Source organism: Mustela putorius, unplaced genomic scaffold (genome assembly GCF_011764305.1).
Source record: "Mustela putorius furo isolate JIRA1106 unplaced genomic scaffold, ASM1176430v1.1 tig00000487_pilon_pilon_pilon, whole genome shotgun sequence".
Taxonomy (NCBI): domain Eukaryota; kingdom Metazoa; phylum Chordata; class Mammalia; order Carnivora; family Mustelidae; genus Mustela; species Mustela putorius.
The window spans coordinates 636,142-660,555 of record NW_025421399.1 but is presented as its reverse complement, the minus strand read 5'-3'; the positions used below and the strand labels follow the sequence as shown (position 1 = coordinate 660,555).

At 59.9% G+C, this 24,414-nt stretch overlaps 2 protein-coding genes across 3 annotated transcripts; both read left to right on the top strand.

Moving 5' to 3' along the window:
• Nucleotides 1-637: 637 nt before the first annotated feature.
• On the top strand, nucleotides 638-8,300 carry LOC101678840 (keratin, type I cytoskeletal 42). The gene is made up of 8 exons (XM_004772742.3): nucleotides 638-2,024; nucleotides 3,809-3,891; nucleotides 4,022-4,178; nucleotides 5,341-5,502; nucleotides 6,097-6,222; nucleotides 6,492-6,712; nucleotides 7,825-7,874; nucleotides 7,997-8,300. The coding sequence occupies exons 1-8, from the start codon at nucleotides 1,524-1,526 to the stop codon at nucleotides 8,092-8,094; spliced, it is 1,398 nt and encodes a 465-aa protein (XP_004772799.1). The 5' UTR covers nucleotides 638-1,523; the 3' UTR covers nucleotides 8,095-8,300.
• A 1,625-nt stretch (nucleotides 8,301-9,925) lies between these two features.
• On the top strand, nucleotides 9,926-24,206 carry LOC101679442 (keratin, type I cytoskeletal 17). 2 transcript variants are annotated; one of them, XM_045080686.1, is made up of 9 exons: nucleotides 9,926-10,574; nucleotides 21,792-21,905; nucleotides 22,355-22,437; nucleotides 22,562-22,718; nucleotides 22,806-22,967; nucleotides 23,062-23,187; nucleotides 23,489-23,709; nucleotides 23,801-23,847; nucleotides 23,952-24,206. In XM_045080686.1, the coding sequence occupies exons 1-9, from the start codon at nucleotides 10,041-10,043 to the stop codon at nucleotides 24,053-24,055; spliced, it is 1,548 nt and encodes a 515-aa protein (XP_044936621.1). In that variant the 5' UTR covers nucleotides 9,926-10,040; the 3' UTR covers nucleotides 24,056-24,206. The 2 variants fall into 2 exon arrangements, with proteins under 2 accessions (XP_044936621.1, XP_004772801.3); XM_004772744.3 differs by lacking the exons at nucleotides 21,792-21,905; nucleotides 22,355-22,437; nucleotides 22,562-22,718; ... (3 more) ...; nucleotides 23,801-23,847; nucleotides 23,952-24,206 and adding exons at nucleotides 11,733-11,815; nucleotides 12,214-12,370; nucleotides 12,989-13,150; ... (2 more) ...; nucleotides 14,309-14,334; nucleotides 15,098-15,310 and having other exon boundaries at nucleotides 9,993-10,688.
• The last annotated feature ends 208 nt before the right edge of the window (nucleotides 24,207-24,414 follow it).

Below are 24,414 nucleotides of genomic sequence, written 5' to 3'. Positions count from 1 at the left end.
CCACTCAGGGGACCCCGGGTCCTCCCTACAGACCATCTTAGATGGCCAGGAAGTCCTTCCTGATGTCTCACCTCATGAGAGAACCCTGGTGGTCTGACCTTGTCCCCTCACCTTGGCTTTGGAGCGGTTTCTCCACCCTTCCACTCTAACAACCCTGGGGACCCCCAGAATTCACAGGCTGGGCCGGAGCAGGGTTAGGTTGGGGCGCGTCCCCTCTCTCCCAGATAGCTTGCGCTGTCTCCACTTCCCAGGCCAGGAGACATCCTCCCCTGAGAGGACCCCCAATTTCTAAGCAGGGAAGTCCTTCCCGCAGTCTAGCCTCAGCATGGGTGCTCTGGCCTGCACGGTAGACCCAACTCCCTCCCTGTCCCCGTGTGTGGGCTGAGAGCCTAGGCCACCCACATGGGAGCCTGGTTCGCCCTCCCCTGCCTGTCCCTCAGGCCCTGGCCACCCCTGGAAGCTCCCCCATTCAGACGGGCCTGGGGCAGACGTCAGTGTCCCGGCAGCGCCTAAATCGTTAGCGCCGAGGAGATTAGGCTGTAATCTCTTGTTGGGCGCGGGCGGGTGCCAGCTGCCAGGATGTGGGATGGCACTGCTCCCTCGCTGGGGCGGCCCTTCCCCGGGGCACAGCGCTAGCTGTAGCAGCCTGCTGCATGGGCCCTGCTGTGCTTCCTCTGGGGGCCCCTCTAGAGTGGCTTTCCTTCTCTGCTTCATTCTGTCCCCTCTGGTCTCAGAGCCCTGACCCCAGCTTCCCTGATGCCCCCATCTCTCTAGATTCCCTCAAAGACCACGGGAGGCAGGAATTACCCTTGTTTTACAAATGAGGAAATTGAGACTTGTGACTTGACTTCCTGTAAGGCTTGGATCCAAAGCTCCCTCAGGCCAGCGGCCATGTCAGTTCCCCTCAGATCCAGATCCCTCAGGCCAGGGTCTGTGTCCCCTCCCACAGAGATGGACCCATCAGCTTGGGGTTGAGGTGGATTCCCCCCACCCCCGGCCTGGGGGGCTCTCTCAGGGCCATGTTGTGCCTGGGAGAGGGTGTCACCCTGAATTTCTCCACCCTTCTCCCTGGGGCCCAGGAATGCTGGTTGGGGGGCCAGACCAGCCTCTGGGTTCCAGGCCTGTGGAGCCTTGTTCCAGGCCCCGCTGGATCCCAGGGCTGGGTTCTCCGGACTGCCCCCAAGAATGAGCTCAGCTGCCTAATTGTGGCTGAGGATGGAGGTTCACCCTCCCCCGGGGCTGTGGCTCCAACACCACCTTTGTTTCTGAACAGACAATGGACTGCTAAGAGGCCACCCGCCCAGGCCAGGAACAGGCAGGAGAGGGGGCCCCCCGCGGGGAAGGCACTCAGCATGTCCGGCCTGAGCCCCAGGCCCTGGGCAGCTGGTACAGAAGCAAATTACATGGCTGGGGTTTTGGCTCTGACTTCAAGGACAGGGGGCCCAGCCCCCCTTTAGCCTGGCTATAAAGGGCTGCCTGGGGTCCCTGTCCAGACCAGACCCTGCTCCTGACCTGTGGACACCATGGCTGCCACCACCACCAGCATCCGCCAGTTCTCCACCTCTGGCTCCGTCAAGGGCCTGTGTGTGCCCGGTGGAGGCTTCTCTCGGATGTCCTCCGTGCGTGTTGGGGGTGCCTGCCGGGCCCCCAGCCTCCTGGGAGGCGGCAGCTGTGGCAACATGTCTGTCACCTCCTCCCGCTTCTCAGCGGGCTTGGGGGGCGGCTACGGCGGGGGCTACACCTGCAGCCTGGGTGGGGGCTTCGGATCCAGTTTTGGCGCGGGCTTCGGCTCCGGCTTTGGCGCTGGCTTCGGTTCCTCGGACGCCCTGCTTGGGGGCAGTGAGAAGGAGACCATGCAGAACCTCAACGACCGCCTGGCCTCCTACCTGGAGAAGGTGCGGGCCCTGGAGGAGGCCAACACGGAGCTGGAGGTGAAGATCCATGACTGGTACAAGAAGCAGGGGCCCGCGCCCGCCCGTGACTACAGCCACTACTTCAAGACCATCGAGGAGCTGCGGAACAAGGTGTGTGGGCTGGGCAGCTCCCTGCCCTCTGACCTTAGGACCTTCTTTGAAGTTGGGATCCCTCCCAATTTTGAACCCTCTGGGTCAGGCTCTCTGCCTGTCTCATCTCCTCTAGGCAGCCCTCCTGAATGGGTGGCACTTGCCTTTTACCCCCAGATCTTGGGGATTCAGTTTATGCCCTGTTCACTGTGCTGATTTCACAGAGTCTAGCATATTCTCCTAGCTGGTTTCATTGTGTGTCTTCCTCATTCTGTCCATACTGGTCTCTCTGGGGGTTCCTGAGGGAGGGAGCTATGTCTTCCCACTCAGACTGGAAGCTTGCAAGGGAAGGTGTTTCTCTGTTAGTCTGAAGGAGAACACAACACACCCACATGCTCGTGACCTCTAAGAACAGGGCCTTGGCATTCTGATTCTGTGAACATGGCATCTGGGTCTTCTGCACAAGCCTCCTCCTGGAGGGTCCTCTGGTGCTGCAGCCCCCAGAGGCAGGTGAAAGTTCAAAAAAGTGTGGGGATGTCTGGGGGGGAAGGCGGGCTGGGGCCTGCTCTTCTGTGGTGTAGAACCAGGTCTCGTGCTCACTCTGTGAGGGGCTTTGCCTGCTCCTGCCTGGGACCTCAGCCAGGAAGGGAAATCCTGCAATTGCCCCCTGGAAGCAGAGCTCCTGGGAGTGCCAGATCAGATACCGGGCTTGGTCTGAGCAGTGGGAAGCCCAGGGGAGCCCTGGTGAGTCAGCGTTCCAAGCTCCGGGGTCAGCCAGCTGCTCACCATCAACCCCCAGCCCCTGGAGCATCAGGTCTCCGCCCCTCGGAATCACCGCATCCCTCGGGGGTTTTCCCAAGGGCCCCTGTCGAGTCCCTATCAGCTCCTGAGCAGGGAAGTGGGGGGGGGGGGAGGCAGGTCTGTAGGCCACCGAGGCCAGGGTTGGGCTCGCTCTGGAAACAGAGCCTGACCCAAGGTCACGTCACAGGGCCTTCCAGGGACTCAGAGGCCCATAAAGAGGCTATTGGGGCAACTTGGGCCTGTTGGGGCTGCCTCCTCTGACTTCTTTCTGCACAACAGCCTGCAGCCTTAGAAACGTCTGGATTCTTCTTAGCTCATCTGCTGCCTCCACTGAGACCTCCTCTCTCCTCCCCCCACATGGCTCTTGAGTACAGCCCCTTGACATTTCTCACAAAAGCAGTGGCAGCCGTAGTCCTAATAACTGACCCTCTGCCCCCTCTAGAGCTCCTTCCCTGTTCTCCTTTAAACCTCTCTGACGAAAAGAAAACTTTGCTCCAGGTTTCAGGTGGGGCTGGTCATAATCTTACTCATTCATTAATTAGTTGATTAATTAAACTAATGTTTCCTGGGGGGGGTGACTGCGGGATGGGTATTTTGCCCAGGGCTAGGGATTCCGAAGAGAATGGTCACAGATGAGGCCTTCATGGAAAAATCACAGTGGGAGAAGTGCTGTTGGGCAGGGAGGAGGTGTGACTGGAAGGAGGGGAGTCGAGGAGGGCTTCCTGGAGGAGGTAGCAACTGAGACTAGAGGTCAGTTTAGTTGAAGAAAAGAGAATGAGGTCCCTGCAGCTTGGGCAGGGGAGGGTGACTATGTATGGGTCTCTGTCCTGGCCTCATGGCTACCTGTGACCCCACCATCCTGGGAGGCTTCCAAGAGGGTCCTCAAAGGGGGAGGTTGTGGGAACCCTCATCTTCTCTAGTTGGCTCACTCTCAAAGGGCAGCAAGAAGGGTGTTGCCGGGCCTTCCCATAGTGCTTGCTCACCTCGCCCACTATGCCCCCCAGATCCTGGCGGCCACCATCGACAACGCCAGCTTGGTCCTACAGATTGACAATGCCCGCCTGGCAGCCGATGACTTCCGCACCAAGTGAGTCTGGGCTTCCGGAGCTGCCCCCGGAGGCTGGTGCTGGGTTGGGCTCAGCACACCAGAACTCTCTGTGTGTACAAGGGGGTGTCCTGGGGCACCCCCCCTTGGCTCATGCCTCCACCCTTTCCAGGTACGAGACGGAGCTGAACCTGCGCATGAGCGTGGAGGCCGACACCAACGGCCTGCGCCGGGTGTTGGACGAGCTGACCCTGGCCAGAGCTGACCTGGAGATGCAGATCGAGAACCTCAAGGAGGAGCTGGCCTACCTGAAGAAGAACCATGAGGAGGTGAGGTGGACCCTGGGGAATGCGGGACTGACTCTTACAAGGAGCAAGGGGATTGGTGGCCCTGGCCCCCAAATCCTCCCCGGCCAGGGCTGCGCCCTCAGTCCAGCTCCCATCTCTGGTGGGTTTCTGGCCCCGACTCTGGGAGACCCTCAGAGGGCCCTGCGTGAAGGCTGGAGGTCCCTCTCCCTCCAAAGATACTTCCCTTGTCCCTCAAGGCATAGTCTGCCAAGCGATGGCAGTTAACTCTCTAATGAGCAAATCAGCACAAGAACATGTATGCTAATTACTCCAATTAATTGTAATAGTGATAGTCATAACAACAGCCGAAATCTGCTCAGCACATTACAAGTGATTCATGGCAATTAGCTCAGCTGATACTGACATTGGCGCTGGGGGCGGGTGCTCTTCCCTCCCTTTCCTGGTAAAGAAACAAGCAAGCTCAGAGAGGTTAAGGAATTTACCCAAAGCTGCACAGGTTTATCTGACCCATGTCCACACCCAGGTCTGACCTCACCATTTTGCCATCACTCCTACCTCCCTTTTTTCATAGAGTCTGGGGTCCTAGGGACCCTAAGGCTCAACACAAGGATGGGGATCCCAGACCCTGTAGGAGGACTGATGAATCTGTGGCTTCCTTCTCAGCTGACCTCTGGGCTGGCCTGTGCTGGGGACCCTAATCTTTGAGTAACAGGAGCCCAGAAAGTGTTTCTACTTGTTTCCACTTGGTTTTGAGGCTGGTCGTAGGGATTGCACGCCTGCAATAGATTAACATTTCCTAATGAGGTCTGGTTCTGCACTGTTAACCAACATGGGGCTGCTTCCCCTGTGCTCGTACTGTGTGGTTGGTGGTAGGGGGTAAGGCAGGCAGTCAGGGCCGTGAGGCTGTCCTGACTTATCCCCTAACATGTTGGAGAGTTAGCATCTCTCTTTGCCCAGCATATATCGGAGCGGGGCAAAGTCCATCCCCGAGTGCACGTTGGGGGAGATGGTCCATATTCACAACCCTGCGTGTTTGTAACAAGATCACATCTGTTCCATCTTCAAGGAGAGGAACCATTAGGCTATGTCTGTCTGTCTGTCATCTGTACCCATCTCCCTGAGGCAGACCCCAGGATCTCTCCCTGGGATGACCCTGGTGAAATCCTGCTCTCCTCTCGCCCAGGAAATGAATGCCCTCCGAGGCCAGGTGGGCGGGGACGTCAGCGTGGAGATGGACGCTGCCCCCGGCGTGGACCTGAGCCGCATCCTGAACGAGATGCGCGACCAGTACGAGAAGATGGCGGAAAAGAACCGCAAGGACGCCGAGGACTGGTTCTTCAGCAAGGTGGGTGGCCGCGTGTGAGCAAGTGTGCACATGTGTGCATACGTGTGCTGGGTGTCAGGGCTGGGCTGGAAAACCTGCAGATCCACAGGCTGTCCCAGCTGGAAGGACCTTTGGAAACCAGTTGGACCCAGTGCTCATGTCTAGATGCAGAATGGGAGGCTCAGAGAGGCCTCAAGCTCGCACAAGCCGCACCGTGGCTCAGGGAACAGGTCCAGATCTCGTCATCTCTGTCTAGGACTTCTCCCAGCACATTTGTAGGTGTGTATGCTTTCGGAGGAATAACTCATGCCTGTAGTAGACACACACTGAGCAGCTACAGGGCCCAGCACAGTCACGGGCATGGAGTAAAACCCAGTTCCTGTCTTTGAGCAGTGCTCAGTAGGTCCATCAAATACAAAGCAAGGTCCATCGACTAAGGGCCGGTGGGCACAGAGGGTGTCTGGGTGCTGGTGTGTCTGAAGCCCCACAGAGGCCAGGGAGAGGCAGGAGGAGGGAGACAGTCTGGGAGGTCAGGGTTCAGGGGCGGACCCTGTCCTCTGCCCCCTCTCTGCAAAGCTTCTCCAGTCCCTGTCACCCACCCTGCCTGCCTTTCAGACGGAGGAGCTGAACCGGGAGGTGGCCACCAACACCGAGGCCCTGCAGAGCAGCAGGACGGAGATCACCGAGCTCCGCCGCTCTGTGCAGAACCTGGAGATTGAGCTGCAGTCCCAGCTCAGCATGGTAGGCCCCGCAGCCCCCTCCCTGGCCTGTACCCGTCACCCCGGGATGGGCCCAACCTCACAGACTTCCGCTCAGAGGAACCTGAATTCCCCACCCAGCCTGTCACTTCATACTCGGTGACATGGGCCCCTCTCTGCCCCCGTTACTGCCCCGTGGCGTCAGCAGCACCCATAAGCCCACACTGGAGGAGGGGTTCCCCCTTCTGGGTACTCATCCTGGAGGCGGGTCCCAGCTTGGTCTCACCTGGCCACGTCTACACTGGCCCACAGAAAGCCTCGCTGGAGGGCAGCCTGGCGGAGACCGAGGCCCGCTACGGGGCCCAGCTGGCCCAGCTGCAGGGGCTCATCAGCAGCATCGAGCAGCAGTTGTGCGAGCTCCGCTGCGACATGGAGCGCCAGAACCAGGAGTACCAGGTCCTGCTGGACGTGAAGACGCGGCTGGAGCAGGAGATCGCCACCTACCGTCGCCTGCTGGAGGGCGAGGACGCCCAGTGAGCGGGGGGGGGGGGGGGGGGGGGGGGGGGGGGCGGCACTGGGGCACATGCCTGGCTCAGCTGGGGGTGCTTCATCCAGGCGGGGAAGTTGGTGCTGAGGGGACAGCACGGGCAGAGGCCAGCAGGCGCAGAGGTTTGCAGGAGGTGACACGGGGAGCACTGACTGGGGCCCCACTGTTGGGGAGCGCTGAAGACCCAAACGAAAGCATCTGGGCTAGGTCACGTGGGAAGTGGGGAGCCATGGAGGGATTTTGCACAGAGGAGTGGTGCTATTGTCAAGATGTCTTAGAACATCCACTCTGGCTGTACAGGGAGAAATGCATCCGTGGGGCCCCAGTGGGGTCAGGGGGACCTGTTGGGAGGCCAAAGCGCAGTGTCAGGCCAAGGGCAGCCCTACTGTACGGCGGGGGTGTAGGGCCGGGACAGGAAGGTGGTGTGTGAGGAGAATGTGTGGTAGGTAAGAACAGCAGGGCTAGTTGCCTGAATGTGGGGGCGAGCGTGGCTTGCTGGCGGGAGGCGACACACGGTGAGTAAGCACATGCGGGAGTGGGGGCGCGATGACCCTGCGTTTCTGGTTCTGATGACTGTGTGGCTGGTGACGCCATTACCCGGGACGGGAGGAAGAGCAGGGTGGGTGCTGATCTGGCTAGAGCTGGGAGGGTGGATCAGGGCCCTCCTGTATGGTGACTGGGAATGTCCTGGAGTCTCCACGCTAAGTCACGCCGTCCAGCTTTTTGTTCCTTGGCAATGGTGAGGTCAGCCTGTATTCTAACCACAGTCTCGCAAGCTTTAATAGAGTCTATTTGTTGGGCCCTTTGGGATATGGGAAAACCTCTCACTCAGCTTCTCCTTGTAAAACGCTGGTTAGCCACAAAGCGCCTCTGGGTCCTCTTTTGGAGTGTCCCCTTTCCTCCGTCCTGCCTACTTGGCCTGTGCCCTTTGACCCTGTGGTTGCTAATCTTTGCCATGTATTCTCAGCTGTGATTTCTCTCTGGTTTGCCGGGACCTCACTCCCCTCACCCCAGGCCTTCCCAGCTGCTCCTCCTCCAGGGGACCGGGTCCCGTGCCGGCACCCCTGCACTGACAGGCCCCCTTTTCCCTCTCTGCAGCCTGGCCACCCAGTACTCCTCTTCCGTGATCTCACAGCCCACCCGGGAAGGTAAGAGGTTGCCCCATCTGGCTTGGTGGGAGTGGGGAGATGTCGAGGACCCTTCTGTGCGGAAGACTGGGGGAGGGGATCTGGCCTGAAGTTCCCTGTGTCCCCTCCTCCATGGCCCGCAGCCACAGTGACCACCCGCCAGGTGCGCACCATCATGGAAGAAGTCCAGGACGGCAAGGTGGTGTCCTCCCGAGAGCAGGTCCACCGCTCCACTCACTGAGGCCCCTTTCCGCCTGTGACAAGGAGAGGGTCATGAGGCAGCCATCTCCCTGGAATCCCAGCATGCTACTGTCGTGCCCCGAGTGCCCATTTGGGCCACCACCCAAAAGCTGTTGCTTTCCTGTGTCTGTTTCCTGCAGCCCTTCCCCAAGGGGGCCTCCTGGAATTGCCCCAGTGACTGCTAGTAAAGCTTTGCCTGAAGTTCAATGTCTTGTGTGATCTGGTCTGGTCATTGGCATAGGGCAGTGTGTGCTGAGGGACTTCGGGAGGAGAATGGTTATGGAGTGTTTGGATGTCACTTGTCCCCTGCCAATCTGTTCTGACCACTTCTTCCAGGCCTAGGGCTCCTGGGAGGGCCAGAGAGAAGAAAGCAGCACAGCGAGGGCAGAGGGTTGGGACAGCCCATCAGGCTGGGAAAGTTTCTAAGAATCAGTCCGTGGGTTGCTGTGGGTCCCCACGGGCTGGTCCCTAGGAGGGCCCCACAGACTTTCTGGGGAGCCACACCTGTTATAGGGAACTCCCTACCTAAGCCTGGGGCAGGTCTGGGTTCAAGATCAGAGGGAGGGGGCCTGGGCAGGGGGTTTTCCAAAGGTGTGGTCCAAAGCGTTGATGGATGAGAGGGGGTGGCAGTGGCAGAGCCAGCCCTGGAAACCAGCTCGGCCCCGCTCGGGGTGTGTGTGGGGTGGGGTGACCGCTCTGTGTGTGAGCGTGGGGGGCGTCCTGTTTGCTTTGGTGGCTTGGCAGTTGTTGGGCTGTTGGGGAATCTCTCTCAGCTGCTGGCAGGGGCTGTCTGGGCCTGTCGGGGAAGTGGAAGCCATCAGCAGTCTGAGACAGGACTGCATTCCATCCAGCAGGCCTGCAGGGACCCTGGGACCCAGGGCCCGGCTGGGAGTGGTGGGCAAGGCAGGGTGGGGCTGGGTGGCACAGGGCCTGTCTTGAGGGTCCCCATCAGGGGCCTGGGTGGACCTCTGGGGGAGGCTTTGGGAGAGGAGCCTGGCTGGGGGTTCTCGGGAAGACATTTAGCCTGTGTCCTGGACATCTCCAGCTGGCTGGGACTTGAGGTATACACCCTTCACCTTACCCGGGGGTCTCTTCAGGTACAGGAAGGGTAGGGAGGGTGGCAGGCGACATGGCTCTCATGGTTTTTCTAGTCCCTTTTTACCAAGATGCTCTCTTCCCAGCCTGCTGGGTCCCCAACTACAGCCATGCTCTTCTTTGTCCACACTGGCCCAGGACTCGCCCCTGCAGCAGGCTGGTGGGGAAAGGGGACAGGAAGAGGGTCACTGAGGTTTCCAGGGTTAGAGGCAGTGCCATAAAAATGGGTGGGTGGACTCCTAGTTCCTGGAGTGTTTTGCTGGTGTCGGGGCTCTGCAGAGGGCGGGGGCAGGGTGTCGGGCCCCAGGGGAGTGTGAGGGGCCGTGGCATAGTGGGGGATGAAGGTGCAGCAGCCCCGCCAGCCCAGTTCTGCAGTAAGATGGGGGCAGTGGGGCCCCATCCCTCTCAGAGCCCCGGTTTCCTTATCCGTAAAATGGGACGGTAACCTGAGAGGCACCGTATTGTGCCGTGAGCCCAGCGGGTTTAGGTCCAGTTTCCGAGGCAGGGCAGGGTCTCTGTCCTCGCTGTCTCCCCGGCCACCAGCCCAGGGGCAGGACTGCGTGTGGTGTGGCCTGTGGTGGAGGAGAGCGGCCTCAGAGCTGGGGGCTGCCTGGTTCCCCAACCGGTTTCCCCACCAGACACTGGGGCCAGGTGGGCCGGGCTGGGGTGGCAGCTGCCTGGGAGGGCCTGGTGACGGTGACGTCCTGCCGCTCCTCTTCTCCGTATTAGGTCATGGGAAAGCATAGCTGGAGGGCCTGCCTGAATCACAGGTGACAGGCCTGAGACCAGAGACACGCACACGCGCAGGCAGACACCCAGGACCAGGGTTCAGAGAAGTGAGGCAAAGGCCTGATGGTGGGAGGGGAGGGGGGCCCACAGCCACCTGGGAGCTGGCGTGTGGCCAGCGGTGATGAAAGCTCAGGGGAATGGAAACAGAGGAGCGAGCCTGTTGTAATCGCTACGCCCACCTGGCGGCCTATAAAGGAGGCGGGCGAGCGCCAGCAGCAACCCGCACCTTGGGCCTCGCTCCTGTCTAGCCCTCCTGCTCCGAGCCTGCCGGCTGCCACCATGACCACCACCATCCGTCAGTTCACCTCCTCCAGCTCCATCAAGGGCTCCTCCAGCCTGGGGGGCGGCTCGTCCCGCACCTCCTGCAGGCTGTCTGGCGGCCTGGGGGCCGGCTCCTGCCGGCTGGGGTCCGCCGGGGGCCTGGGCAGCGCCCTGGGGTCCAACAGCTACTCCAGCTGCTATAGCTTCGGCTCTGGGAGCAGTTATGGCGGTGGCTTCGGGGCTGTCGACGGGCTGCTGGCGGGCGGGGAGAAGGCCACCATGCAGAACCTCAACGACCGCCTGGCCTCCTACCTGGACAAGGTGCGGGCCCTGGAGGAGGCCAACACGGAGCTGGAGGTGAAGATTCGGGACTGGTACCAGAAGCAGGCCCCGGGGCCTGCCCGTGACTATAGCCACTACTACCAGACTATCGAGGACCTGAAGAACAAGGTAGGGCCTGCTGCGGGGGGACAGGGCCCGTGGGAGGGGTATGACTTCTCTCCCATCTCCTTCCCTTGACCATTGGCCTGGGGTTAGGCCGGTGGGGGAGCTGCCACAGGGTCTCAGGGGGTCTAGGACAGTGTGGCTCTGACTGGCTTGGCCTCTGGGAGCCCACCTTGGAGTCACAGTGTGGCCCACATTCCCTAAGCCAGGGACAAGCAGGTCTCATGGAGCTCCTCTGAGCCTCAGTTTCCTCATCGTGGGGCTTGTTGCCATCAGCTCACGTAATTGTAGGATAAGATGAGTGGATGCACATAGAGGCTGGGCCCATGGGGCTGCAAGATAAGTGGATACCTCTCTTCTTGAAGCAAGAAGGGGATTTTGGGTGATGGTTGTGTGAGGGGTCTAGCGAGCTCCTGACGGCACCTGCTGGGAGGAAGTGGAGAGAGAGGGCGGGTCCTAAGGAAGGCGTCTGTGCACCATATTTGGGGATTTTTGTGGCTTCTCCATCCCTCCTACTGCCCCCTCAAGAATGGGGCTCAGCAAACCTCCAAGGGCAGAGCTGCCTGCTGGAGTCTGGGGTTAGGGCCTAGCAGGGGTCATGACTTCTGATGTGGAACTATTCTTTGGTGAGGGGTCCTGTAGGATCCCTTCGTGGGGAGCCTCTTGGGTACCATCTCCCCAGCTGTAAAATGAGGGGGTTGTTCATCTCCTCTTTTCTGTCTGGGATTCTGGGACAACTTCTGCCCCCAGGGGTCTTTCTTCTCTTCCTAGCTAGGCACTTCCAGCTGGCTGCCGGCTCTAGTGGGTCCTGTTGCGGGAGGCAGGTCAGGGTGGGCAGGGAGAAGAGGCAAGTTTCGGCTCCTCAGACTCCTGCTGGCCCCGCCTCTGCCAACAATGACTGCCGGCAAAGGTGAGAGGCTGGGCAGGAAGAGAGTCTTCCTGGAGAAGGCAGCCACATCCTGGCCTCGAGGCAGGAAGATCCTTCTTGTAACTTAGGGCTGGGCTGAGCTTCTCCCTCCCAATGACCTTACTGCTTTCCCATCTCCCCAGATCCTCACGGCCTCTGTGGACAATGCCAACATCCTCCTGCAGATTGACAATGCCCGCCTGGCCGCTGATGACTTCCGGACCAAGTGAGCCCTAGCCAGCGGGCTGGTTGGAACTGGGGCACCCCTCCCACCCCAGGACTACAGTTGCTGTGGCGAAGGCTAGGAGCTGGGGGTTGGGGGAGTCCACCTCTTAGTCATGGATGTGGCAAATGCAGCAGATTCTGAAGGTCACTGGGCTTAGGCGGGGAGGGGGAGGGGAGGCAGGGGGCAGAGGAGAGAGACCCTGGAAGCTGCGTGAGGGTGGGACTTTGCCCTGCGGGGTCCCAGGGCCCTGGGGCTGCAGTATGCTTCCACTCCACAACCCCCTCTCCGCCCCCATCAACCCTCCCAAGCTCTTAGAGCCCTGGCAGAGGCTGGGTGCTGGCCGGGACATGGACCTGCATGTCCAAGCATCAAGACAAATTCTCTGGTTCCTTTTGCAGGTTTGAGACCGAGCAGGCCCTGCGTGTGAGTGTGGAGGCTGACACCAATGGCCTGCGCCGGGTGCTGGACGAGCTGACCCTGTCCAGAGCCGACTTGGAGATGCAGATTGAGAACCTCAAGGAGGAGCTGGCCTACCTGAAGAAGAACCATGAGGAGGTGAGGGGGGGGTGGGGCAGCAGGTCAAAGAGGCTGCAGAGGGGGCAGCAGAGCTCTGGGGGGGTTGCGCCGAGGCCGAGACCATGGGAAGAGCTCAGAGTAGGTGCTCCAGGGTTGGTCACCTTACAGGGTGACCTGGTCCCCATGGAGGGTAGCCTCCTCCATGTACCACCCGTCTGCCCAGCACCTGGGGACCCTCCCAGGGTCTGCAGAGGCCTCTTCTGCCCATCCTGGCCCTCCTCATGAGGACAAGGGGAGATTGAGGAGGTCTCTTTGTTCCAGCTCAGACCTTTGAACCTGGACCCTCTGTGGAAGTTTGGGAATTAGAGGGGGTATTTTAAGGGTACCGACCTAAGAATTAGATTTTTTCTTTGGAGGCCCCTCAGTCTAATGGGGGAGACAGAGAACCTATCCACAGGGAACCCCCAGTCTGATGGTGGAAGCAGAGCCCATACAGAGCAGCTGAACGAGAGTCAACAGGAAAGGTGGAGAATGGAGGATAGGCAGAGCGAGGGAGGGCTCCTTGGGGAGGGGTCTGGAGAGCTTGTTTGGGCAGGGTTGGAAGTAAGAGATCAGCACAGGCCCGAATGCCCATGCCCACAACCTCTGCCCCTGCAGGAGATGAACGCCCTCCGAGGCCAGGTGGGCGGTGAGATCAATGTGGAGATGGACGCTGCTCCCGGCGTGGACCTGAGCCGCATCCTGTCTGAGATGCGCGACCAGTATGAGAAGATGGCAGAGAAGAACCGCAAAGATGCCGAGGACTGGTTCTTCAGCAAGGTGGGGGCTGCTGCAGGCCAGAGGCCTCTCTCAGGGGATGGGGGTCAAGGACTGAGTCTCCAACTGATGCCTAGTACCTGGCATCTTGGGGTGCCCTATCCTCAGTGAGCCGCATGGACCTCACAGGGTCACCCATTGCATCAACGGGCCAGGAGCTTGACCAAAGCTGGGATCTCGGTGGAGGGGGGAGTGGAGAGCCCCTCCAGGAATAAAGCCAGAGGGTGAAGACCCCAGGAGCTTCCACCTCTCTAAGAGGTCAGGGACTGGCACCAAGGGACTGGTTGATATCCTGGCTGGTCCTCAAGTTGCCCGTTCTAGTGCCTTCTACTCGGAGGAACTAAAGATAAATCTTCAAATCATTTCAAAGGTTTCTGGGCTTTGGGAAGTGGGATGCTGGTGAAAAGGCACTGCTCCCACAGTCAGGTTTGGGAGGAGGCCTGAGAGGCCGGGGGAAGTTCAGGAAGGTGACATGTCCAAGGGGGGTCATGGGGAGTGAGGAGAGCCCCAGGTGCCTGTGTGCGCACAGAATGGGTGCTGGGCTGAGTGTATGGAGGCCGTGGGGGTTTTCTGACTAGAAGGGATCCCAAGCTAATGCTGCACTGTCCTGTGTCCTGTCTGCAGACAGAGGAGCTGAACCGCGAGGTGGCCACCAACAGCGAGCTGGTGCAGAGCGGCAAGAGTGAGATCTCCGAGCTCCGGCGCACGGTGCAGGCCTTGGAGATTGAGCTGCAGTCCCAGCTCAGCATGGTAGGGGGGGGCTGCCAGTCCCGGGGTGCACCTGAGACCCTGGAGGGGGCACTGACCACTCTCGCTGACCCCTGATCCTCCCGCCTTCTTGCAGAAAGCATCCCTGGAAGGCAGCCTGGCTGAGACGGAGAACCGCTACTGCGTGCAGCTGTCCCAGATCCAGGGGCTGATAGGCAGCGTGGAGGAGCAGCTGGCCCAACTGCGCTGCGAGATGGAGCAGCAGAACCAGGAATACAAGATCCTGCTGGACGTGAAGACAAGGCTGGAGCAGGAGATCGCCACCTACCGCCGCCTGCTGGAGGGCGAGGATGCCCAGTGAGTTGGGGGCTGGGGGCCAGGACTGAGGGCCTGGGGTGGGCGTGTAGCTCTCAGACCCAAATCTAATCTCTTGTCTGTCTTTTTTTTTTCCAGCCTGACTCAGTACAAGCCCAAAGAACGTAAGGATCTTGGTAGCTGAGGGTGGGCATACACAGGGCAGGCAACCCATCTGCATATTGCCAGGGGAGGGGGAGTTGGTCCCCAGGAGCTCCAGGAAATGATGGCTGATCCTCAGCAGGGATGGGGGAAATGACCGGTTAGGGCTCAGGGTTGATGCTCAGGGGGATCAGATGAGGGGGCTTGGCAGAGAGATGGTCCTTACCCTAGAGATCCTAGTCCGATGGGGAGACATGGACATGGTCCTAGCTCTGGGGATAGATAGGGCGATTAGGGACATGATCTCATGGTCTTTGTTCTTGAGACCCTACAGATGAGCAAAAGCAATCCTGTCCTGGGCTCTCTAGTCTGATGGGAGAAAGGGACATGGTCCTTGTCCTCCAGATCTTGGTCTGATGGGGAAGATCAGATCCTGGCCCTGGGTATCTAGTCCAACGGGGATAGTGTGGACCTGGTTCTTGTCTTGGAGATCCCATTCTGGGGATAGGGGAGACAGGAGACAGGAGAGAGAGTCCACTGGGCAGTTCCGAGTCTTGCAAAGGACACAGTGGGTCGGGATCAAACCAGCCATCTGGGAGGCGGGACTCATACATGGGCACAGGGATGGGATGGAAGAGGGCAAGAGCAGGAGGAACACGTGTCTGGATATCATATTGAGAGGTGAGCAAGCGGCTGTGGGGAAGAGAGCTGGCTCTACTCAGGGAGGTGGGGGCTGAGCCAGGGTCTCTGGGCCCCCACCCACCTCCGACGGTCTGTTTCCTGCAGCCGTGACCACCCGCCAGGTGCGCACCATTGTGGAAGAGGTCCAGGATGGCAAGGTCATCTCCTCCCGCGAGCAGGTCCACCAGACCACCCGCTGAGAACTCTGTTCCCCAAGGCCAGCCCCCCAGAGTTCCCTACTGGCCCTGCAGCCTCGGTTCCTGGCTTCCGTCCCTTTCCATACCCCTCTGCCTGACCAATAAAGCTTGTTAATTCAGATATGGAATGTATTCTGATTGGGGCCACTGAGGTGGGCCCTCGTGAACAATGGGTGTACTGAGGCAAACGAGGGTAGGGGGAGGAGTCTGTGGACACCAACTGTTGTTGGCTTGGAGCTCACGGGTCATCTAGGATCCTAGTAGGTAGATCTGGGCAGAGCTTGGGGAGCCAGTTTGTATTTCCAAAGGGTCAGTGATCCTTGGGAGGGCAGTCTCGGCTGTGCTAGACCCAGGGTGGGGCCAACGTACTTGCGAAGGTCTCAGGTGACCTCTTCTTGCCCTGTAAAAAGGTCCATGACCTTGGGGAGTGGCTTTGCCTCCTTGAACTTCATTTTCTCTTTCATAAATGACTGAGGAGATGTCGTGGGACCCAGAGTCCTAAAGGGTGACGTATCCAGTCAATTTCTCCCGAAGTCCTGTGGGACACGCCCCCTCCAAGAGGGGACAGAGGTGGACAAGGACAGCAGTGTGTGTGGGGGAGGGGCAGTCAGGATTCTCCTGGAAGAGGCGTGGGCAGCGGGGCAGGCTGGGTGGTCAGGGCTCAAGTTCTTCTGTGAGTCTCAGAAAACCCCCCAAAGAGGTCTGTGGGCCCCCAGGGTATTCTCATGGCCTCACCTCAGGAATATGAACTGTAGACCTTGCTTCTAGAGAAGGCTATGGGCCCTGGGTGGGTGTGGGAGAAAGGGTGTGCCTCTCTCAGGGATGTTTCCTCAAATGGTCAGGATAGGGGCAAGGGAGGGGTGTGTGCCAGGATGCGGGTGGGTGAGAGGCACCACCCTCCCTGGTAGCCTGGAGTTTGGGGAGGGTGGGAAACTGCCTTCTGAGGAAGGCGGGAAGGGCAGTCCTGCCTAGTCCCTCCCAGGACCCTCTGGGCCCCAGCCCCTTTCACTCTGGGGGCAGGCCATGAGCCCAAAGGGGAGGAGACCCAATACCTGGAAATCTTTCTTTGAGTAAATTTAGAAACCCCTGGGCAGGGCGAGCCTTCCTGGTTTTCTTTGGGAAGTGAGGGTGAGTGGAAAGGGTTAATGAGAGGAAGGACACCCCCACCCCAATTTGCTGACAGGCCTGGGGCTGTCTTCTGTTGTAGAATCAGACCAGAGGCCTCCTGGTGCCTGTAGATGGAAGGTGGGGGCTGGGCAGGATCAGCTCGAGCCCCTGAAGCCTGGGAGGGGGAGCCTGCGGTGCCGGGCTGGGGCCAGTGGTATAAGAGCAGGGTCTATGAGGTGAGCAGGTGGGTGTGGGACTTCAGACAGGTCCCGGCCTGCTCCTGTACCTCAGAGGCTGTGGTGACTGAGGAGAGAGATGAGCCCCAGCTGTTGGTCCTGCCAGCCCCGATCTGGGGACGATGAGGACAGTTGAGTTCCCCTCCACGGTGGGGACGACTGTCTGGAGTCCAGAGCCCGGGTCTGCAGGGGCCGCCACAAGACTCAGAGCAGGCTGGGAGCTCAGACTCCGCTCCATCAGAGGCTGGTGTCTCCCAGCTGCCTGCCTGTGAAGGATGAAGGGCAGGGGGAGGCGTGCTTCCCACCCGGCCCCGCCGCACTTCCAGCCACAACCAGAAGAACCAGCTCTGGGTTGAGGATGGCTCATTTGGAGGGTGATCTCATTTATCTGAACAACAGTCCCGGGAAGTGGGTAGGATCTGGGAAGAGGCGTCCCATTGTGTGGATAGGGACACTGAGTCTCCAAGGAGCCATGACTCAGCCATTGTCCAGGTTGTGCTGGGAAGAGGAGAGGAGAGCCCCACCCCCTGCCTTGGTCCAGGCTTTTAGGCAGGGGTCTTTCTCCCTGCAGAATCTGGGGGCCCACCCTACTGAGTGGGGAGGTGAGTGGGGAGGGGTCACAGTGTGGGGATGGCCAAAGATAGCCCTGGACAGCACCCTTCTGCTGGGTCAGAAGCCCCTGCCCACAAAGTGAGTGGGTGTGTGGTTCAAGAGAATGTGGGTCCCCGGGGGGAGGGTCCAGGGCCCAGAGAGGGGAAGCCTCCCTCTTTCCAGGAGTGCTCATCCCACATCTGGGCAGGCAGGGCCACAGGATGGAGTGACTGAGGGCTGAGACCCATGGTCCCCTTGGGGATGGTGTGGGGAATTTTGGTGGCTGGAATTTTTTGTCCAGGGGCCCCAAGTTAACCTGGGCTGCTGGGGATGCGTGCCTGTGGCTGGATTGGAGGACCCAGCTGTGGGGTTCCACAGTCCCTCCACATCTACCCATCATCTTGCATGAAATCTTTCTCCCCCATCAGTGAACCGGTCTGTGACCGCCCTTGGCGTGGCCTTACCCACTCTCATGTGATGGACATACAGACCTGATTTCCAGGCCCAGGGCCTGCCGGAGCCAGACACTGTGACTCTGCCTCTGCCACTCCCACACCCTGACCGTGTGAGCTGGCTCCGCTTTCTGCAAGGAGGCTGTGTGGCAGTAACACTCTGTCCAGGACACAGCATCCCTCTGTGCTTCTGCACTGGGCCTGGGAGGAAGGAGGAGACACGTGCCCTGGCCTGGAGGGACCCTGGAGGACCCCGGTTTAGAGGTGGTGGGCAGGGCACAAAGCTGGGGCTGGTGATCCTCCTGCTGTTCTTATGCAGGGGGTGGGGTGGGAGGTGGAGGAGAGCCGAGGGACTGGAGCCAGGGCCCAGAGCCAAGGCTGTAACAGAGCTCGAGCTGGTTCCCCTGAGCGTTCCCTTGAGGGCTCTTTGGTTGTGCAGACCATCACGATAGGCTGTTATAGCCCCCACCCTCGGAAGAGCGGCGTGCAATGTGGGGAGAGTTGAAAGGACCACCTGCCATCGGACACTTACAGATTCACCCAGATCCTGGGGCCCATCGTGGGGCCAGAGCCTGGATTGGGCACTCCTGCTCCCTCCTGGCAGCCCCCATGTACCCCATCATGGCCAGTACTGTGTGGGGTTGTCCATAAGTGGCTTCTCCGCCTTGTTCTTTATAACTGAGTGTCCAGCCCAGATCTGGCTCCTGCTTGTTGCTCTGTTCTGGCTCATCGGGGATCTCTTTCTTCACCCTGCCCTGAAGCCCCATGGGTTGGGGCCCTGCATCAGCCCCCTCTCTCCCCTCAGTCTCTTTGGGGGCCTCCCCATCCCCCCTTACCTTCCTCCCCCTAGGCTGCATCCTGCTTCCCAGCCTGGCTGGTCAGCAGAATTCCCCAGGAGCTTGTAAAACGTCCCCCCGATCAGGCTTGTCCTGGGCAATGCTGAGACAGTGGGTCAGAGCAGGTTGGGAATCTGAATGGGGATCCCGATGATCAGTCAGGTTGGGGAATCACTGCGAGTTGAGGCGTGCCAATAATATTTCCCAGCCAACTCAGGTATGAGATGACCTCAGACCTGAAATGGGGTGGGTAAAGGAGAGAGGAAAAGAGGCCTGGGAAGGGGGAAGGAACCCACTCTTAGGAGGGATGCCAGTTTGCTGGGTGTTCCTGTGCCCACAGTCCTAGCAATCCTGGATCTCAGCAACCTCGAGTAGGTTTGCCTCGTTGGCATGGAATAAATGGGCTCTGCTCCATCTTCCCCACCCCCACACCCCGGGTGCTGGGCATACAGTGGGAGCTTGGTCTGCGGTGTTGTCTGAGTGGTTTGATGGCTTGGCTGGCTACTTCGAGTAGCTTCTCAGCCCACGTGGATCCCCAGCCATCAGCTCCGGGCCTGCGGGCACTGCCACCTGGACTCCAGGAACAGTGGAAGGGGCAGGGCTCTAATCAGAAGGGAGGGAGGTGGAGAGTGTTCTGGGGCAGAGAAGCAGGAGCTCCCAGAGACCCCGTGGAGAGTACTTGTGAACCTCAGGAACTGGGTTTGATTTTCTGCTCCCATTTCTGTGCTATTTAACCTGGAATAATTTTTCACTCTCTCTGCTTGGGGCTCTGTAGACTTCAGTGGCCTCAGAGGTCCTTTTTATTTCTGAGGGTGATATGTCTGTGCTTGGACCTGAACTCCAGGCCCATCTTGACACCAGGGGTTTTGTCCAAGCTTCTAGGACCCATTTTGCCCATTTTTGGGGTTGGGAGAGGGGAGCATTGGGTTCTGTCTCCCAAGACTGTCCCTGGAGGTGTGTGTTGGGCACCTGCTCTGCTCAGATCTCTGGGCCCTGTTCCTACAAGCCAAGTGACTGACAAGGAGCATTTCCTGTCTGCTGGTTCCTATAGTATCTGCCAGCCCTACCCAGGCTAAGGCAAGCCCACAGAGACACGTCAGAGTAGCGACAGTGGCTGTTCTGTGGGTTACCCCTAGAGCGCTCTGAGGTGGCTTTTGGTTTGGGGTTTAGATGCCCCCAATCCTGTCTCCAGCCCTCAGGCCAAGGTCATGCCCACCATGGGCAGAGCTTACTCCAGGTGCTGTGGGGAGGTGAATGAGAATGGACACACCTGGTCCCAGCCTGCAAGGCATCATGGGCAAGTGGAGATGCCCTGAGCCTTGGGTTCTAGTCCTGGGTCCGCAGCTTAAAGCTGAGCGACTTTGGGCGAACCACTCCCTCCCTCTGGTTCTTCCTCTGTCCTCCCCACGTCACAAGGTTAATTCAAGACAATCATGCATGTTGGCGATGCATAGAGAGAGAGGGTGGTTCAGGATGGCGGGAAGGGCTTGACTGGGCAAGCAGACAGGCAGGGGTCCAAACCTCAGCTCCCCTTTGACTGGCGTCTTGGGAAGCCCACTTAACCTCCCAGCTGCCTCATCCATGAACCTGTGGTGGGAATATTGCCCTTCCCGGAACCGTGTGGTACACACATAGGGCTCCATATGACACCCCTCTCCTCCACTCAATGACCAACCCGGAATCTGTGAATCCTCGAAACAAAACTGTTGGGAATGGATCCCCGGATCCAGTGTGGAGACTCAGGGCCCCCATTGGGGTTTGGAGTCACATAGGGCACTACTGGCAGCATGGGGACTCCAGCCCACCGCAGTTTGCGGTGGGCATCCATGACTAAGTAGGGCATACAGTGGGGGTGGGCTGCTCAAAAGATGGGAGTATTGGGGTATAGATGAAGGGGAGTACCAGGGTGCAGGGGTGGGTGTGAGGAGGCAGGGAAGGGGGCAGCGGGCTGCAAAGAAAGGATGGGGAAGCTGAGGGGCAGGGCCACCATCAGGGAGTGGCCTGTGGGGTCCTGTGTGCACGTTCCTCGGCGGCGTGTCTTCCCCTTCTACAGATGAGAAAACTGAGGCCCAGAGGGGCTACAAGACGGACTGCCTGTGCCGGATAGCTTGAAAGGGGCAGCATGGGGAGCGGCTGCCCGTCTGACTCAATGGCACGTGCTTGTTCCATGGTACCCAACACTTCTGAGGATCTTGGGGGCTTAAAGGCAGCCACTGAAACTGAGATTGGATCCAATAAGGGAAAGAGAGTCAGAGAATTTTTCCAATGAGAGAAGTCTCTGTGATCACCTGGCCCAGGCTTTGTCCCTTCCCTGAGGAGAAACAGAGACCCAGAGAGGGGAGGCAAGGGGTGTCGGGTCACACAGTGAGCAAAGCAGAGTGAGAGTAGCACCCCAGCTCTCCGGTCCAGTGCTGGGCTAGTAGGACCCCCACAACACATCCCAAGACACCCTGGGCCGGCATTGATTGCTGGGGCCTTTTGCCATCAAGGCTGTCCTGTAGGGCAGGGAGTCCGTTCTGGGCTGACTCACAGCCTGGGGACGCGGCTGTCTCAAGGCTGTCTGTGCCAAGGCCCCGCTGGGCCCTGAGGCTCCAGGAACGACAGCCGGGTTCCCACCGCCCAGCCTGAGTCACAACCGACTCGCGTTTGTGTGTTTTTCTCTCGGCCCCACACCCCCAGAGCTGGGTGGGAACTCAAGCGGCACCCAGTGGAGTGAGTCGACCCCGGGCTGAATAATCCTGATCCGGAGTGGGGAGTCGGACGGGACCTGGAGTGATGAAATCCGGAGGGGAGCCCGCAAGTCAGCAGCTGGGAGGCCCCGCCTGCCCCGGTGTGTATAAAAGTTCCTGGGGTTTGAGCAGCTCCAGCATCCTCCCTGCCTTCCTGAGCACCTCTCTCTCCTCGCTGCCGACTAGCTCGCTCCCTCACTCACCTCCCTCCTCGGCACCATGACCACCTGCAGCCGTCAGTTCACCTCCTCCAGCTCCATGAAGGGCTCCTGTGGCATCGGCGGTGGCTCCAGCCGCATGTCCTCAGTCCTGGCCGGAGGGTCCTGCCGGGCCCCCAGTGCTTACGGGGGCCTGTCGGTCTCCTCCTCCCGCTACTCCTCCGGGGGGGCCTGCGGCCTGGGGGGTGGCTACGGTGGCGGCTTCAGCAGCAGCAGCAGCTTTGGTGGGGGCCTGGGTAGCGGCTTTGGTGGAGGTTATGGTGGTGGCCTGGGTGCTGGCTTTGGTGGTGGCCTTGGTGCTGGCTTCGGTGCTGGCTTTGGTGGTGGCTTTGGTGGTGGTGATGGCGGCCTCCTCTCCGGCAACGAGAAGGTGACCATGCAGAACCTCAACGACCGCCTGGCCTCCTACCTGGACAAGGTGCGGGCCCTGGAGGAGGCCAACACGGAGCTGGAGGTGAAGATCCGGGACTGGTACCAGAGGCAGCGGCCCAGTGAGGCCAAGGACTATAGCCCCTACTTCAAGACCATTGAGGACCTGCGGAACAAGGTGCGCAGGGCAGGTTGGCGGCGCTGGGAGGTGGGAGCGTTGAGAGAGGTCATGACTGCAACGGCCCTTAAGAAGCCACTTTCTAGCATCTTTACTTTACAAACAGGGAGTCTGAGCCCACCTTGGGGGAGAGGCCACAGGCCACTCAGAATTGGTGGCAGCATCGAGGTGCCTGAGCTGGGTCTGGAGCTCTGACTCTCTTATCGCCTCTGCACCCTCAGCTTCTCTCATCCTGGGACGGAGGATGCGGGGGGCAGTGAAGGGACCGGGGGACATCCCTCCACACACCCTGAGCTGGGTGGAAAAGATACCCAGGTTGGCCTGAGGGCCTCACCTGCCAGCCAGGCGACCCTCGAGAGTGGGGAGATATCTTCTTCCCCTCTCTGCTCTTCCTCCCGCCCTAAGCAGCAGTCTTGGCTGACAGATCTGTCCCTCCTCTCTGTCTGCAGATCATCGCTGCCACCATCGAGAATGCTCAGCCCATTCTGCAGATCGACAATGCCAGGCTGGCGGCGGACGACTTCAGGACCAAGTGAGCAACCACCGTGGCGGGCTGAGTGTGGGGCAGAGGGCAGGAGGCAAGCACTGGGGCCGCTGGCCTTGAGCCTCAGAAGCCTCCTGGATGGAGCCTGATGCCCTGACCTCTGTCCTGCCAGGTACGAGCACGAGCTGACCCTGCGCCAGAGCGTGGAAGCCGACATCAACGGCCTGCGCCGAGTGCTGGACGAGCTGACCTTGGCCAGGACCGACCTGGAGATGCAGATTGAGGGCCTGAAGGAGGAGCTGGCCTACCTGAAGAAGAACCACGAGGAGGTGAGGGTGGCTGCTGGCGTGGCCAACCTGGGGCTGGCTCAGGAGCCAGGAAAGCTGAGCTAACCACTTCCCACCTCCCCTTCCTAGGAGATGCTTGCCCTGCGGGGTCAGACTGGCGGGGACGTCAGCGTGGAGATGGACGCTGCCCCCGGTGTGGACCTGAGCCGCATCCTGAACGAGATGCGTGACCAGTACGAGCAGATGGCGGAGAAGAACCGCAGAGACGCGGAGGCCTGGTTCCTGAGCAAGGTAGGGCTCAGGTCCTCTGTCCTGCAGGACTGCCCAGCCCCGAGCAGGGAGCACCTCTGGAGTGCCTCCCACCTGCTCTCCTTTGCTCTTGCAGACCGAGGAACTGAACAAAGAAGTGGCCTCTAACAGTGAGCTGGTGCAGAGTGGCCGCAGTGAGGTGACTGAGCTCCGGAGGGTGCTCCAGGGCCTGGAGATTGAACTGCAGTCCCAGCTCAGCATGGTACGAAGGACCCCGCCCAGCCCCCATCCCCAAGTCCCCAGTAAGGGCCACCAGCCCCTTAACACTGCCACGGTACAGTTCTGCCTCTCTCAACCCAGGAGTGGGACTGGAGGGATCATTCAATCCATTAGATAGACATGGAAATTAAGGCCCAGAACAATGGAGTAACTTTTCTCCACATTGTCTGGCCCATCAGTAGCCCAGCTGGAGTCCCAATCCACGTCCCTCTCAGGAGACATGCCCAGAGGCCTGGGGGAACAATAGTGACCACCTCTGTTGACTCTCTTTCTCCCACTCACAGAAAGCATCCCTGGAGGGCAGCCTGGAGGAGACCAAAGGCCGCTACTGCATGCAGCTGTCCCAGATCCAGGGACTGATCGGCAGCGTGGAGGAGCAGCTAGCCCAGCTCCGCTGTGAGATGGAGCAGCAGAGCCAAGAGTACCAGGTCCTGCTGGACGTGAAGACGCGGCTGGAGCAGGAGATCGCCACCTACCGCCGCCTGCTGGAGGGCGAGGATGCCCAGTGAGTGCCCCCACTACTTCTGTCCCCCAGACCCTTTAGCCCTGTAGCGGCTTCCAGCACATCTAACTGCTCTGCCTTGTCTCCCTCACAGCCTCTCCTCCCAGCAAGGGTCCAGCCATTCCTATTCTTCCCACAATGGTAAGGCTCCTGAGGGTCCTGGGCCCCTCAGAGACCCCAGCTGTCCCTGTGTGGGGCCACTTAGCTCCCAATGCCCTTCTCACCCCCTCCTCTCTCTCCCACAGTCTTCTCCTCCTCGTCTTCCTCCTCCTCTGGCCACCAGACCAGGCCCATCCTCAAGGAGCAGGGCTCATCCAGCTTCAACCAGGGCCAGGGCTCCAAGCACTGAGCTGCCTCCTCCAGAGCCTCCTGCCCCCCGCCGGCCCCCGCCTCCTGACGGCCTGGGCCAGGGCCCTGTTCTCCCAGCGCGATGCCCTGCTGTCTCCCCTTCCCCTCCGCTGGTGGTGGGCTAATAAAGCTGACTTTCTGGTTGATGCAAACCTGTGTGGTCTTTGTTCTTGGGAGGGGGATTGGGAGGTCCTAATGGGAGGGGGATTGAAGGTGTCTCCCAGGGATCTTCTGGGACCTCACAGCCAGAGGGGTCCAGGAAACTCAGAAGCACTGGTAGGGTCTTCCTAGAAAAGCCCTCTGCTAGCAAGGGCGTGGGAGGTGGGGACACAGGACAGGAAGGAGCTCCCGGGCGCAGAC

Bases quoted from the DNA above. Each gene is read 5' to 3' on its own strand.
- LOC101678840 (XM_004772742.3), top strand. From the start codon at position 1,524: ATGGCTGCCACCACCACCAGCATCCGCCAGTTCTCCACCTCTGGCTCC. The intron at 4,179-5,340 runs GTGAGGTGGACC...CCTCTCGCCCAG, and splicing joins TGAAGAAGAACCATGAGGAG to GAAATGAATGCCCTCCGAGG. The intron at 5,503-6,096 runs GTGGGTGGCCGC...CCTGCCTTTCAG, and splicing joins AGGACTGGTTCTTCAGCAAG to ACGGAGGAGCTGAACCGGGA.
- LOC101679442 (XM_045080686.1), top strand. From the start codon at position 10,041: ATGGTGGGAGGGGAGGGGGGCCCACAGCCACCTGGGAGCTGGCGTGTG. The intron at 10,575-21,791 runs GAGGCCAACACG...CGGGCCCTGGAG, and splicing joins ACAAGGTGCGGGCCCTGGAG to GAGGCCAACACGGAGCTGGA. The intron at 22,968-23,061 runs GTAGGGCTCAGG...TTGCTCTTGCAG, and splicing joins AGGCCTGGTTCCTGAGCAAG to ACCGAGGAACTGAACAAAGA.